This window comes from Corvus hawaiiensis, chromosome Z (genome assembly GCF_020740725.1).
Source record: "Corvus hawaiiensis isolate bCorHaw1 chromosome Z, bCorHaw1.pri.cur, whole genome shotgun sequence".
NCBI classification, from domain to species: Eukaryota; Metazoa; Chordata; class Aves; order Passeriformes; family Corvidae; genus Corvus; species Corvus hawaiiensis.
The window spans coordinates 62303629-62317841 of record NC_063255.1 but is presented as its reverse complement, the minus strand read 5'-3'; the positions used below and the strand labels follow the sequence as shown (position 1 = coordinate 62317841).

At 36.7% G+C, this 14213-nt stretch overlaps 1 protein-coding gene across 22 annotated transcripts in view; it reads right to left on the bottom strand.

Moving 5' to 3' along the window:
• MPDZ (multiple PDZ domain crumbs cell polarity complex component) overlaps window positions 1-14213 on the bottom strand; it is a 101961-nt gene that overhangs the window by 32968 nt on the left and 54780 nt on the right. For 9 of the 22 annotated variants that reach the window (XM_048292782.1, XM_048292799.1, XM_048292781.1 and 6 more), the window contains 7 exons: window positions 12749-12790; window positions 8232-8336; window positions 7344-7436; window positions 6682-6859; window positions 4455-4565; window positions 3844-3927; window positions 1176-1277 (listed from right to left, as the gene is read on the bottom strand). In XM_048292782.1, coding sequence (XP_048148739.1) covers window positions 1176-1277; window positions 3844-3927; window positions 4455-4565; window positions 6682-6859; window positions 7344-7436; window positions 8232-8336; window positions 12749-12790 — 715 coding nt within the window. The remainder of the gene's footprint in view (window positions 1-1175; window positions 1278-3843; window positions 3928-4454; window positions 4566-6681; window positions 6860-7343; window positions 7437-8231; window positions 8337-12748; window positions 12791-14213) is intronic. The other 13 variants (XM_048292796.1, XM_048292800.1, XM_048292803.1 and 10 more) reach the window with 7 other exon arrangements.

The window sequence follows — 14213 nt, the reverse complement described above, 5'->3', positions numbered from 1 at the left end:
AAACACAGTACTATTAACCAATAACTCATTTTCAATTACAGATTCATTTTACTAATTGCAGCAACTTTATTAACTTGATTTATAAATGGACAAAAGTATTTAAGGGATTACTGAGGACCTTGATTCATCAGTTTCTCACTGTACATGAACCTGTGTTCAGAAAAGGACGGAGATGACAGAAGACCATTCTTATATCAATGCTAAAAAAGGAATTATGCAGAAACTGCAGGATCATCAGGCTGTCTTTTAAAATACGTGCAATTTTTTTCAGAAATACTTTTGAAAATATAGAAAACACGAGTCATCATTTATGTTACATGTCTACTCCCTTTCCTCAGAACTGTAACAAAATACAAAAAGAGATTTCAAAACACACATGCAATTATACACCACAGATCATATCATAAGTGTTTGTTGCACATTCAATATTTTTGACAACATGTGAAAATATACAAAGGGCACAATCACTTCCAAGACGTAAAACCAGCAAGAAATTATTTTATTAAATCAAAAATGCATGCACATTAGGATTAAACTTTTTTTATTAACGTGTTAGAGATTAACTCTGTTCCCATTGTGAACAACATGCAGTAAGTAAGCACTAGCCACAAAAAAAAAAAAAAAAAAAATCTAACTTTTTTATATTTCCAAAGACATCAGCGTCCTATTCATGGTGCATTAAAAGAATTTTCAAGAAGCAGAGGGAAAATATTTTCATGAAGCATCATAAAAAAAAGCTGCCAGTGTTTTTTTTTTTTTCCATGCAAAAATAAAAGAGAGATATCAAGGCTGGAAAGTCATAATCACAAAAAACCAAAAAGAAGTACATAGCAGCAAAACACCTTACACTGGTAAGACAGTTACCCTTGGTTGGTATTTTAACATATACCACAGGGACTGATCTTATAACTAAAAACCTACTCCTTTGGTAGCTCTGGATAGATCAGATTTCGTGGCTATGATTAATGGAGCCGGCATTTTTTAATTTCTCCATAACTGTTCTGTGTACATGCATGTCTGTGTCTTTTAAATTCACTATATAGAATTTTCAAGCTCATCAGCATAGCATTTAACGCAAACTGGTATGAAAGAAATTAAATGTAGAGAGACAGTAATGAGAAAGAAGCACACATAGGATGTTTGGTGAATGAAAAGATAGTGTGTCATCATCCAACCTTAGCAGTGTTGAACTGAGAAGAATCAGCAAATGGGTTAGTGCTGCTGAAGACAGCTGGCTTACAGAAAACACTGTTCTGCGGGAAAGGCAGGGAAGGGTTCTAAAAGGAAAGCATAATAGAAACTAAGCAAAAAAAATTTAAACAAATTATTTTCACTCATGAAGCTAAACATATTTATTTAGTTGTTTGGGCTAACCAAACAGGGTCCACTTTCTGCACTTTGCAACAGATATGTGAAGCTGGGAAAAACTGTATTTGCCCTGTGTTTCTGGCCGCAGAGAGGAAAAGCACCAATCCTCACACCTGTTCTAGACCACAGAGTACATCAAGTGCAGAACTGCACAGCATTTATGTGCTGTGATATTTGTACAATTTTGTCCAAACATCTCAGCATATGGGACACTCTCACACATTAATTAATTGAAAAAATTGTGGATTTCTGGGTTAGGATGAACACAATTACCTGTAATAATGTAGTAGATTTAGTTTTATTTTGAAAACCACAGATTCTCATAATTTGATTTAACTTCTGTGGTAACACACTCTGTTTATTTTGGAGAAGTGAGGGTTTAGTAATATCAGGCATCTCTAAGCAGATTTCATATCTAATAATAATTTTTACATAACACTTTGTATACATGCATATGCATGTATAATTGCCTGAATCTATACTTTATTGAAACTAAATACTCTGGTCTTCCCCTGAAGCAAGGTACTTTCTCGTTATTATTTAAGAGAAAAGGAGTTTACACATTTAGATCAAATAAAAGAATATCATTTGACCATTTATATTCCCTATGCACGTTTTGTACTGTGTTCTATTTTGAGATCAGAATCTGCTTAATAAGGAGGAAACGGCTCTGATTTCAAATAGTATGTTGGAAATATACTGTGTATACCTAGAAGTAATTTCACTATATATTATATTTCACAAATATACTATGTCTATCCATCTGGAAATTACCTGTAAGTCTTAGGGCTGTAAGTTTAACACTCCTGAAAAATAGTATAGACAGAAATGTGAAAACCTTCCAGGATCATTTATATCAGGAGTAATTTAATCCAAATATACGGTGCTGTTTAAAAAATTTCTTAATGCATTTGGTTTTTTTAATTCTTCAAAAAATAGTAAACACAGCCCTAAACATTTATTTTCAAATACCATGTTGCAAAAAAGTAATGCAATTTGGTAAGACAACATATGTCTTGGCTCTACTGTATCTTCAGCAGTGACAAAGTAATGCCATGAATGACCAAGGTGTCTTCATGGGCAAGTCACTTAAAGTCAACAGGCTGTTTTCCCTAGGGTACAACAAGATTTTCTGTGAATGTGATTCACAGTTGATTTTGAATTTTATAAAGAGAAATTCGTGAAAAGTAATTTGTTACTATAATCATGCTATTACACTTTAAAAATACAATTCATCTGCAAAGAACTTTAAAATGTATCTTGTTGAAATTTTAGGTAACTAAAATAAACATCACAAACATTTCATATAACAACAGTAAAATTCTAGTAAAAGAGGAAACAAAAGATCAGCTACAGTCATTCAAAATTTTGCCTTTTTTATTTTGTCATGATGGCATAGCTCCTGAAATACTAGCCCTAATATTAATCCATGCAAAAGCATTGTATTAATACAGACTGATTACTGTGATAAAATATGGAGCATTTGAATTTGCCTGAACAGTTCAGTTTAGCATACTTTCTTGTGCAGTCTAGGACAAGAAAAACAAATGTTAAAATAAAGGGAATTTCCTCTTTAACTATTTTTTAAATTCAAATAAAGCCTCAAGTAACAGGATTTTTCTTTCTGTTTTTTCCTTTTTTTAACTAACTTCTGTTCAGAATTTTATCAATGTGTCCAAGATGCTAAGTTATCAGGAACTAGCTAGCATTTCATCCAGCATAATGCTGTAACACTACTATGGGACTATAATCACAGTCATATATTGTTTCTTACTCAGAAATACACAGTGGGGTATTAGTATGAAACACACACTCAATGGGTAACTCCTTAATAGCAAAACTATCACTATCTTTTCACAGTCCACGTGCATTATTTAGGCTATTCTGGAGTACACACAGGATCTCTAACTACTAAACCTGAATGAAAACAACAAAAGGAAAGAAATGGACTCATTAACTACATGTCACTTAAAACTGACTGCCTGGTTGAATACATAGTGGTACCATAATAATTATAGCTCGTGTGTGCAGGCAGCTGGCTATTTGGGTGACTGGACATGAATGAAAGCAGGAAATTCCCTCATAAGATCTTACTATAAAGTACAAGTGTCAGTTTCAAAAGATGAAAATAATAAATATAATGCCATTTATGAAGATCACAACATAATGTACGGGTACAGGAAGAGCATTTGCAATGTTTCTGCTCACAGAGAAACAAGAGTTTGTTAGTACAGTCAAGAAATAACCAACAAGCTTAATCTGAAAAGAGAGAATAAAGAACTACAACCAAAAATAGCAAAGAAGCATTCTCTAAATAAAAGTTGTGATAAAGTAATGGCATCACTTCCATGCCAAATAGGCCTAAACATTCAGGAGTGGCAATTCTGTTCACATCACAGCAAATGCAAAAGCCTTACTTTAGTAGCTTCAGTATCAATAATCAACATTCAACAGAGCTTTTTCATGCAACTTTACCTTAGATGACTGACGATAAAATGGGTTAGTAGTTTTCTGCCCACAGGGAGCAGAAGCTGAAGGAGGGCTATAAAGAGACTCTGGCTGGAGAACAAGAGTTATGAGACAACTAGTAAATAAACATGCAGCTTACACAGACTCTACAATGAAGAAGTTTAGTTTCTAGTGATGCAAGCAACTTATATTAAAGCTCAGTAGCTTTTGTCTGCAATGTCCATGCAGCTTAGTGACGGAAAACTTCCGTGTACTTCTAGGTCCTTTCATTAACGTCCAAGGAATTTTTTAACAGGTGCTGTATTTCTGCATGCGCTCCTCAGACATGCTGTCAATCTCTAAGAGTTGGTTTTAGTTAGACTCCTACTCTGCCCCCCAACAAATTATCTTTCTTGAGGCTTTTCAAAATAGTTTGAGGACGGCGTGCTGGAGGGTATTTCCAAATCCAAATCGATTTCATTCTAAATGGAAATAATACTTAAATCAAATCTTTGTTCCTGAAATAGTTGAGATGGCACTTTCAGGATTAAATATCCCATTCCCAAACACCACCATCTTGAACATTTGCTTCATCTATTACTATGAATTACATCTCTTTTCACATTCTTTATGCTTACCCTTGGTCTGCTTATAATGCTCTGTACCATAAAGACTACAGGATTGCCTGCCTTCCGTATGGCTTCCACAGCTTGTTCGTGGCTGGCATCTCTGAGGTCAATTCCATCCACCTGTAATTGGAAGGCCTCATCTTAACATTGCAAGAAGCTACAAATGTCATGAGTCAGTTTTGAGTTTTGGTTAGGAAACTTTGACTAAAACCCAAACCTCTGTTTTTAGTGGAAACCTTTCTCCTGACGTGGCCTGAGGTCCCTCACACACAGGTTTGGTATTTCCAAGAGAACTGATAGGACAATAAATAAATATTCTCCTATTCCTCTGTTTTAAAAATAGGATTTTCAACATTTTTAGTTCAGGCTCCACAAGTTTTCCCTCAGGCAATGTAACAGAAGAGATATGATAATCTGAAGAGAGTGGTAGTGTTTACCAAATACTGCTTCCTGCGAATCTCATCTTAAGAAAAAACTATTACCCAGGACTTTATGAGATTTAAAAACTGAAACTTGTTAGGTGCTGGAGAGTCTTTAATGATGAGGTATTATGCTGGTACAGTGTACCTTTTTCTTTTCTTTTTTTTTTTTTTTTTTAGAGCAAGGTAAGATCAATTTTAGGTATGAGACAATTTCTTCAGAAGTTAAATTTTTAGGTCAGAGCTGAAAAACTAATGGCTTCTAGAAGAAGGCATTTAGAAAGGATGGCTAATTTGTCCCTGGTCATTTTTGTGCCTGGTTGTTTTCTTTCATGTCTGTATATGCGTGGGTGTGTAAAGCAATTTGTCCTGATATCCAGGTAAGAACAATGTTATGGTGAGGTTAGTATCAGTAAAGTATTCTCACAATGACCACAATAAAAGCTAGAAGCTAACACAGAAAGGTTATTTGTTAGTAGCAATTCTAGCACACAAAGTTATATGGTGAGGATTACCTCAACAACTTTTTAATTTTCTAACTCAAACTTAACCATCCAATGCAAATAGGAGAGCATAAAAACAATCTGAGAGAAATTCTAAACCTACGAGGAACTGATCAAAAACAATACCACTCTCCAACTTCCCATGTCTGAAAAACTGTACACACTACAGAGATCAAGTTTACATACGCCACAACATGAGAAACTGAAACAGTCCATTCAGAAACAGTCACATTAACACAACATTTTGATTTCACTCACCCATTCCAGCTTCTGCCAGCATCACTACCAGAAACAACTGCACTCATAAAAATCCAGTTATTAACATGAAATTAATGTTTTTAACTTTGTGGCCTTCCAGCAAAATTCCACCTCCCAACTTCTTATATACTGCAAACTGTTGCATCCTGTTGTAGAAAGTGCTACCTATACTAAAGTATTATTTCAAGATTCTTGATATGGATCTTGTAGCAAACAGCAAACTGCAGTTTCAGTACCACCATGTAAGTCAAGCCAACTCTGAGCCAGAATCACCAACTCCATCACTCTGCTTGTTGTGCTTACCGATGGATAGTCAGCTAAGGACATCCAGCACAGTTAAGCAGAGGCAGTTCCTTATAGCCTGACACTGGAGATAGGGCAGTATCTGACCCTGATAGTCATGCCAGGAAAGACCTATTCCCTTCAGCATGTTCATTCTTCAATATCTTTATGTGAGAAAGCAGAAGTGGCTGCATGAGCACATTTCTAAGTAGAAGAGAAATGAAGATAAACCCCTCCCTGCAATACCCTGGCAACATTACACTCAGGCATGGGCACAATGTTCTTGAGGTCTGAAGTATCAAACCCAGATTTCTTCATGTCAAGAGAAAAAAAAAATTGTGCCCCCCTTAATTCCTGCACAAAATGCACAAGAATGATGCAAATTGATTAAGATTTAAGAGGAAAATAAGCTTGGCATTCATTTGCATGGTTTGCACTGGCTATTTCTATTGCTATCCAATACGCAAAGGTGAAAAATCTTTTAGTTTCACCAAACTTAAGCTTTTTCCTACACATGCTGGTTTTAAAATAGGCAGGTCAAACTGCTGGCTTTGTAGATCCCTGCTCACACAGTCAGCCATCTATGTTTCAGGTTGGATATTCAACTTAACAGACAGCTGTCTGGACACAAACATCAGCAGATGGTACTACAGTCCATGTGGCTCAAGTGGTATCAGCTGGAGCAATTGCACAGCTGTCAGCCCAAACCACCCATCCATCTCAGTGACTCCTGAGATGCTGGGGGAATTGCAGCAAAAGGCATTCAGATGCTACCTCTACAATCCGATCTCCAGTTTTCAGTGTTCCATTTTTTCCAGCTGGGCTGTCTTCCAGGATATGCTTGATAAAGATCCCTCTCATCACTTCTCCATTACTCAGGCGGCTTCCCATCCCTCGTCCTCCAACAATGCTGATCCCCAATGACTTGCTAGGTTCTCTCCAGAGTTCGACCCTTTTGTGTCAAAAAAAGGACGAAAATAAATTAAAATCTGTTGTCATTATGACAAAGTTGCATACTGAAGACACCTGGATTTGCAAAATTATTTTAAAAAATTCTGACGTAACTCCTCCTTGCAAAGTTTTGCCTTTCAGTGGAAGTTATCTACTGGATTGATCAGAAATTCTGTAATTGAGTCTAGAGCTGGTCACGTAGTTTGGGTTCTAATAGAAACTGAATCTTTCTCTTCATCTTTTCTGACTTGATCCCTGAGGGTCAGCTTGGGCTAAGTAAAGATAAATTACTCTAACAATCAAGAAACTGCTAGATTGCAGGGATTTAGCCTAATGGCAGTAAAAGTCAATTGTTAATTATTCCTGCAATGCACAACATACATAAGTGCAGCGATTCTGTTAGTTTTTTACTCCTCTTAAAATATATTTCAAAATTTTTGAATTTCAGGTGACATTTTATTATGTGCAACTAGACCTGCACTTACTTTCTGGGCTGGTTCCAGTTACTGAAAGCTGCATTTTGAAGTTCACTTTCTTCTCCCTCCCCCTCTTCACGTTCTGGAAGCTCTGGGAGTTCCCTGATGATAAACAGGAACATGCAATTTATTTCTAAAGAATCCATATAATCATTAGATTTTTCTGAAAAAATTCATATATTGAATCACCCTGCCAGCATTAGAATTTGTACCTCCCAGATTCACAGAAGGAACTTCTTTTTCTGATGTCTGTTACAATACATATGGTGTTCAGGGAGCCCCTGTCCACTTTTTTTCTGCAATGAAGTTTCTATCCACAACATGGAATAAAAGACTACAATTTGGAACTAGAACTAACTCAAAGCTAAAGGCAATTAACTATTTTCAAAATGGAAGAAATTACAACAGCAACACTCAACAAAACTTACTGCTTTTGGAGATAAATTTAAAAAAACCCCAATTATTAATCACTTTGAAATTTTGGACTGTAACAGCAATGACTTTTTGAAACTCAAGGAAAAGAATGGCACAATTTATTCTTTACAGTTATGTTCTGGAAAGACCATCAATACCAAAGTCTTATGTTGGAAGCACTTCAGTATTTGTGGCAATCCATAAATCCAATTACATGGTATTTAAGAGAAATTTAGGATGAGAAACAATTCAATCTCCTTTTTGCACAGATCAAACAGTCTTGTAAGAATGCTTAAGAATTTGCTAGTCAAAGCAAAAACTGTATTCTTAACAGCTTTTTATTTTAGTGGCTGCTGGTTGAAGAAAATCATCCATCTTTCATCTCTTCTAAAACAAAACTTATCTCCCCAAAATGTGCAAGGTGTATGGAAAGAGTCAGATTCAAGAGCTGTCTGGGAGAAAACCATACGCCTTTTGACTCACCTGACAATATGTGAAGGAAAAAGTTCAAGCGGCACATCTCCCTCTGTCTGTTGTCCCATACTGGCCCTGTACTCGTCTAAATTTTCTGCTGGCACATATGTAATACTGCAATAAAACGGGACATGATTAAACTAGCATGAGGAATGCCAGTCCTCCCTTTGGTGGGTGTGTGGTATGGATATGAGGAAGCCACTCACGACTGCTTTGTTGACTTCAAAGCCACAGTGCTGGTATGTTGGGAATAAGCATTTACGCAATCCTTTGTGACTTTGCAACAAGTACACATTTACAGTCAAATTAGGTAGCTGAACAGCATATAATTTTTTATAATTAAAGTAAATGGTGCTTGAACGGTGACAAGAATGTAACAAGGGACAATCCAGCCTCATTCAAAACAGAGATTCCTTGTGCAAAGACAAACATTGAAGGATCTGCGAGGTTTAAGGCACCATTACCACCCCCAATGACTGCTGAAAATGTTTCTGGAAGTTGGCCTGTAGGAGGTTTTGTGCTTTTCTGGGTGGTTTTGTATTTATTTTAGATTTCTATGCTTTTAGTGAAGAACACTTCATGGGTTTGGACATATAAATCTGTTACAGCACACCACCTATGCCACAGGTACCAATCCCCTGCTCAACTCCTTCCTCCAGGCCTTCATGCACTTCCAACCAGTTTGGGACAGTCAGACAGACATGTTTTACCAGCCAAATGATGTGGAGACTCCAGTTGATGTTTGAATGCCAGAAACAGAAATAGCCCAATAGACTGGGAAGAGTGAAATAAAGAGGGAAAAAAAGATTAAGGCTTGAAGAATGTACCTTAGAAAAAAACTTCCACCTGGGAGGCAAAAGGATACCATGGTATATACCATCATATAAACAGGGCTACTTAGATAGTCCTCCTTGAACAATGCTTTGTCTTTTTAAAAACCTACAGTTGTTCATTAAGCAGCTTAGCTATCAGACTCAAGTATACCAAGAAGTAAGGCTGATGGAAAAATGGCAGAAAAAAGTCTGTCTTGCCAAACATCACACTGTTAAAAGAAAAAATAACATATTTCTCCATGGAAGAGACAGGGCTAAAAGAAAAATAAATGGTCTTGGCCACTTCACAAGGATGTGTAAGCTGCTGGGAAGAGACACTTTCGGGTCTGAGGCTCTTACATGGAGCCATCTCCTGTCCATCACTCCTGATTGATGTCCTTTCTGTCACACCCTGATTGCCACTGATTCTGCCTTGCAGTATTCTTCTGCTGAATACATCAAGCATCAGAAGAAATGTAAATAAACTTTTATATGACTAATGCTGTCAGTCTAAAACACTACCAAAAATTGTTGTAAGGACCACCTTAATTTGTCCATCTGTGTATGTGTCCAAGCATGTTCCTTATCTCCTCTCACACCTACCATATCTAGAAACATGCAAAAAGGGTCAGTATGGAGGTGCCTAGGGTGCTGAACAGAAGAAACTTCCTAGTTCTTTTTATGAAAATTTCTAAAACCCTATTATCTAAATCCATATCCATTCTAAAAATCTTTATTATCACCAGCTTTACTTCTTTCTAAAATCTCCTCCCTGTTCTGCACTGGCCTTTTTTCAAACACACAAGTGTTACTCCACTAGTCATAACATATTTTCCTTTTGGAGTGCTGAGAAGTTAACATACACTAGGAAACAAACCCTCAGCACAACATCACCAGCTCTTATCTGCCTTTCCTGAGGGCATTCTAGCACTGGAAAATGCTACAGGCATGCAGCACTATTCTGTGAAGACCCAGAAGTGAAACAGCAAGAAGAGAGAGAGAAAAGAATTTTTAAAAATAATGACTACTATTTCTCAGTCATCTCCAACTCTAAGTGTGTCGAACAACAGCAAAGTATTATGCTCACAAAACCCATGGGTCAAATGCTGATGCAGCAGCTTCATCCAGTAGGCCCACAAGAATACCTTGCCTCTACACAAGCTGTAAGATCTGCAAATTACATTTCAATGTAAGAAAACGTAACACTCATTCAGTTAACATTCATCACTTATAAAAATAAGTAGGAAATAATGTAGCTTTCCCTTGACAGAAAGATGCAGTAAAGAAACCAAAACTGCAAACAATGTTTCTGCTGGCTAGAAGGCTTGGATAATCTTCTTTATGCTAAACTGAAGCTGGAAGCTATGGTTCGAAGTGTGGAAAGGAGAATGGCACATTCCTACAAAGGAAAAAGGTTAGCCCAGATTCAGCCTGAATGTATACAGCAGAGTGTAACTCTGACAGTACAGTCTCCAGTATGTATCAACTCTTGTCTAGTCCTTTTCTGCAAGGAGCACAAGGCAAACAATTACGCAGGGTTCCAAGGTCCACGGGTGTATAGTCCTTGCCTTATACATGAGCACTTGAGATCAGCTGATCTCAGGGGGGAGGCAAACCATATGCACTCCAACTTCTGGGATACCCTATTGTTTTTCATTACATGATTAAATAACTGACATTGTACTGAAATATTAAAAAGATATGACTCAAAGAATGCTCTCAAAGAGTTTTAAATGCTACTTAGAAACATCTCCCAAAAGATGCCTTAGCTTCACTTGCTGTGTACAGCACAGGAACTGCAAAGAAAAGTTTGCTTTACCATTTTTAAAATATGCATCTAAAATTGAGCAACTGAATTACATAATAGATTTCCACGGACGGAATAAAATTTAGATAATCTCACTGGGAGCTGATACATTTTAAGCTCTTTGGAAAAATACATTATTTCTATTCTAGTGCTTAGCTACAGTTCTAATAGTCTAATTTAAAGCACTCAAAGGAACATTCAATATGTTTTTATGTTCATTCTTATCTACAACTAGATTTCTGTAATGCTTCAGCTGTTTCACTAATATAAACCAGAACACGTGCATTTTGCAAAAAAAGTAACATACAAAAGAAAACCAAATTACATGGGTCAAATACATGAAAAGTTATATTCCACATGGAATCTTGCTCATGATTTCCAAAGTCTGGTTAACTGCAAAAGTTTCCCTAGCTGCTCTTAATACCTGTATTACTGATGTGACTGTCCTCCTACTCTCTCTGTTTTGCATGTTATTATTGAAATGAAAAGCTTTACCAAAAACGCTCCCTCTGTGGTAAACTACATTTTTAGGAAATACATATGCCAGAAAGCAGTCCTTGCTAAGAGGCCATTCAACCTGCTCCTGCCTTCTTTGACACTTGGCAAGGTCACACTGCATTAAAGACCTCAGATTTTGAAGAGTTTTTTTCCCTGCTTAGTGCTCATGGGCAGACACCTCACAGTTATCAAATCCATCACTTGCTGGACTGCTACTGGAGCTCACTCAGAGGTCAAAGTGATGTCTGAAGACATTCAGCATCATCCTGAACAGCTCAGACTGTGGCTGGGATGATAAGCACGGAACAAGAAATGGTTTTGGCTCCTCTGACCAACTGTTGAACCTTGTGCTGTAAAGTGAAAATAAAACCCCATCAAGGCACCTGAATAGTTCACCTGCAAAACAGACTGTTACTGTTTTAATACAGTTACAGGGAAGACAGCAAGAGAAACAAGAGCCAGAAAACAGAGATGAAGACACAGAAGACAGAATATAAGTAAATGACTGCTCCACTTCCGTGTTGTATTTCTTCGCTGCAAGAGAAATTAAAGTTCAACAATTTCAAAGGAAAGTATATGCATGGTTTAACCATTTTTCTCTCTTTTGTAGCTGTACAGCTTGAAAGAAAAGCGTTCTGGTTTTCTTTCTTGAGAGCTATCACCACTTCTCCTACCCCCAGAGATATGCACTAGCAACTAAAGCAGTGACAATGGAAACACCAATGGTTGTACATATGAAAATACTTGTAAACACAACACTGCATGCAGTACAGAGGAACATTAATCACATGCTTGACTGAACAGCCACACAAAACCTCAAAACACCAACAAATCAAATTACAAAGTATGGAAAATGCTCAGGACAAATTAATGTAATTAACACTTAAGGTTCAATTTGAACCTTTTCATACATGAGGAAGTAAAATGTAAGTGCCACAGAAAATATGACACTGAGATTAATCCAGATATCAGTACATTGTACTCATGCCAATTCTAGAAGTGAACCTTGTACACATACACACAACACACACACGTGCTCTGAGCACACCTCGGGTGGCTGTCATAGATGAAATTAAAAAATATTAGCAATGATTTTTTTAAAATACTGGTATATTCATTCCAGACTTAGAAAGTATGCTCCAATCTTCAAGTTTAAAGCCATATATAAATATATAATACAATTATACACACACAGTCATATCCTTTTTAATTAAAGAAAAAATATATACACATCCACATGTGCAGCCACATGTGCATGCACACATATACATACATGAGGAGAAAGAGAATATGTACCTATATCTGGATATATCCCTGACATTACTATTGATGTCATAAAAGCATGGAATGATTTTACAGACAAGTTGCAACACAGAGCCATAATGAGTTTCTGAATCGCCAATACTCACACATAACAGAGGGCCTGATCATCAGCAGGTGCTGGAGAAGATCTAGAATGTGAAGCATATGATGCAGTGTCTTTTTACAATGGTGTTAATTAATATCAATGTCTCAAGATGAATGCGAGAGGCATATTTAAGGATGTAGAAGTGTGAGCTGTTCTTTTTTTTCCTCCTTTCTGTTTTTTTGTCCTATTCCACCTCCACTTCATCTACATCTAACCCAGAAAACATCTGCTCTTTATTATTGTCTATAGCAGTGATTATTATGACGCATGGAAAATGGAATTGCAATCTCTCTTATTTCTTGATCCGGAATTCATCCCTCCAGTTTAGTCAGGTAAATTCTAATTCAGCTTTATAATTATCTGACAGATGTTACAAGCAGCTGCTGCTGAGCACAAAGCATTGGCTATTATTACGGAAATATAAGAGCTCCTGGCAAGGTAGAGTGAGAAGTGAAACAGAATACATTCTGGTAAGGCTACACATCTGGTTTTCCACACACAAAGAGGGAAAAAAATTAAATACCCAACTCTGAAACTCAGATTGCTGGTTCTTGAACTATTCAAAAACAAATTTCCTTTAATAAAATTAAACAATGCCTTTACATGGCCAGTAAGAACGGCTTTGTGTTTTCTCTGCAAATTATTTGCCACTGCTTGAAATACAGTTTTGCAAGCAAAATACTTCTGCTTAATCACTTTTTGGGGAACCCTGCTACTCCAAAAAAGCTCAGTCTAAAAGTTAAGGGGTAAATTTTGCAGTAAGGACTAAGAGGAATGATATCTATATGATCACGTCTGAGTGTTAGCATATCCTTGTTTTCCAAATAAGACACCAAAGAGATTCAACTTAAATCTTTGAAAAGCTGGCCCTTAAATCACAAATGCTGCAAGGTGATGTGCCCCATTAGCTCTAAATTGACAAATATGGGGGGGTGGGGGAGGTGGGAGCAGGGGAGGTTTGTGTATATCCTTCTCAGCAAAAATGAAGAACTATCTGAACATGAAGCTCCTCATCTCCAAATTTCTGATTTGGGATGTTACCCACATGTTTATATCATAATATTTTTCTGGGATCCTGTAATGTTCCTGCAAGTTAAAAATTAAAGAAAAGTTTCATTATCCTGAATAGTTTTATAACAAAACTGCGTAGCCCCAAAAATACTGTAATTTTCCTTTCAAGACTCCTTTAGAAGCTACTGAAGGATTTAGTCTTTCTGTTTCTGAAGTGGAGAAGCTGGCTTCACTTTAAAACTTGTTATAGGAATGCAACAAAGACATAAATACAAAGCAAAAGACAAAAATCTTGAGTAAGAGTAAGAACAGCTACTGCCCCTTTTCTGCAATATCTTTCAGAAACGGGATGCATTTTTCTCTGGAAAATCTAAATATCCACATCCAAGGCAAGATTTTAGTATTTCCAACAGATCTGCAAAAGAATACGACTACAAAACAAAACTTGTAGTCAC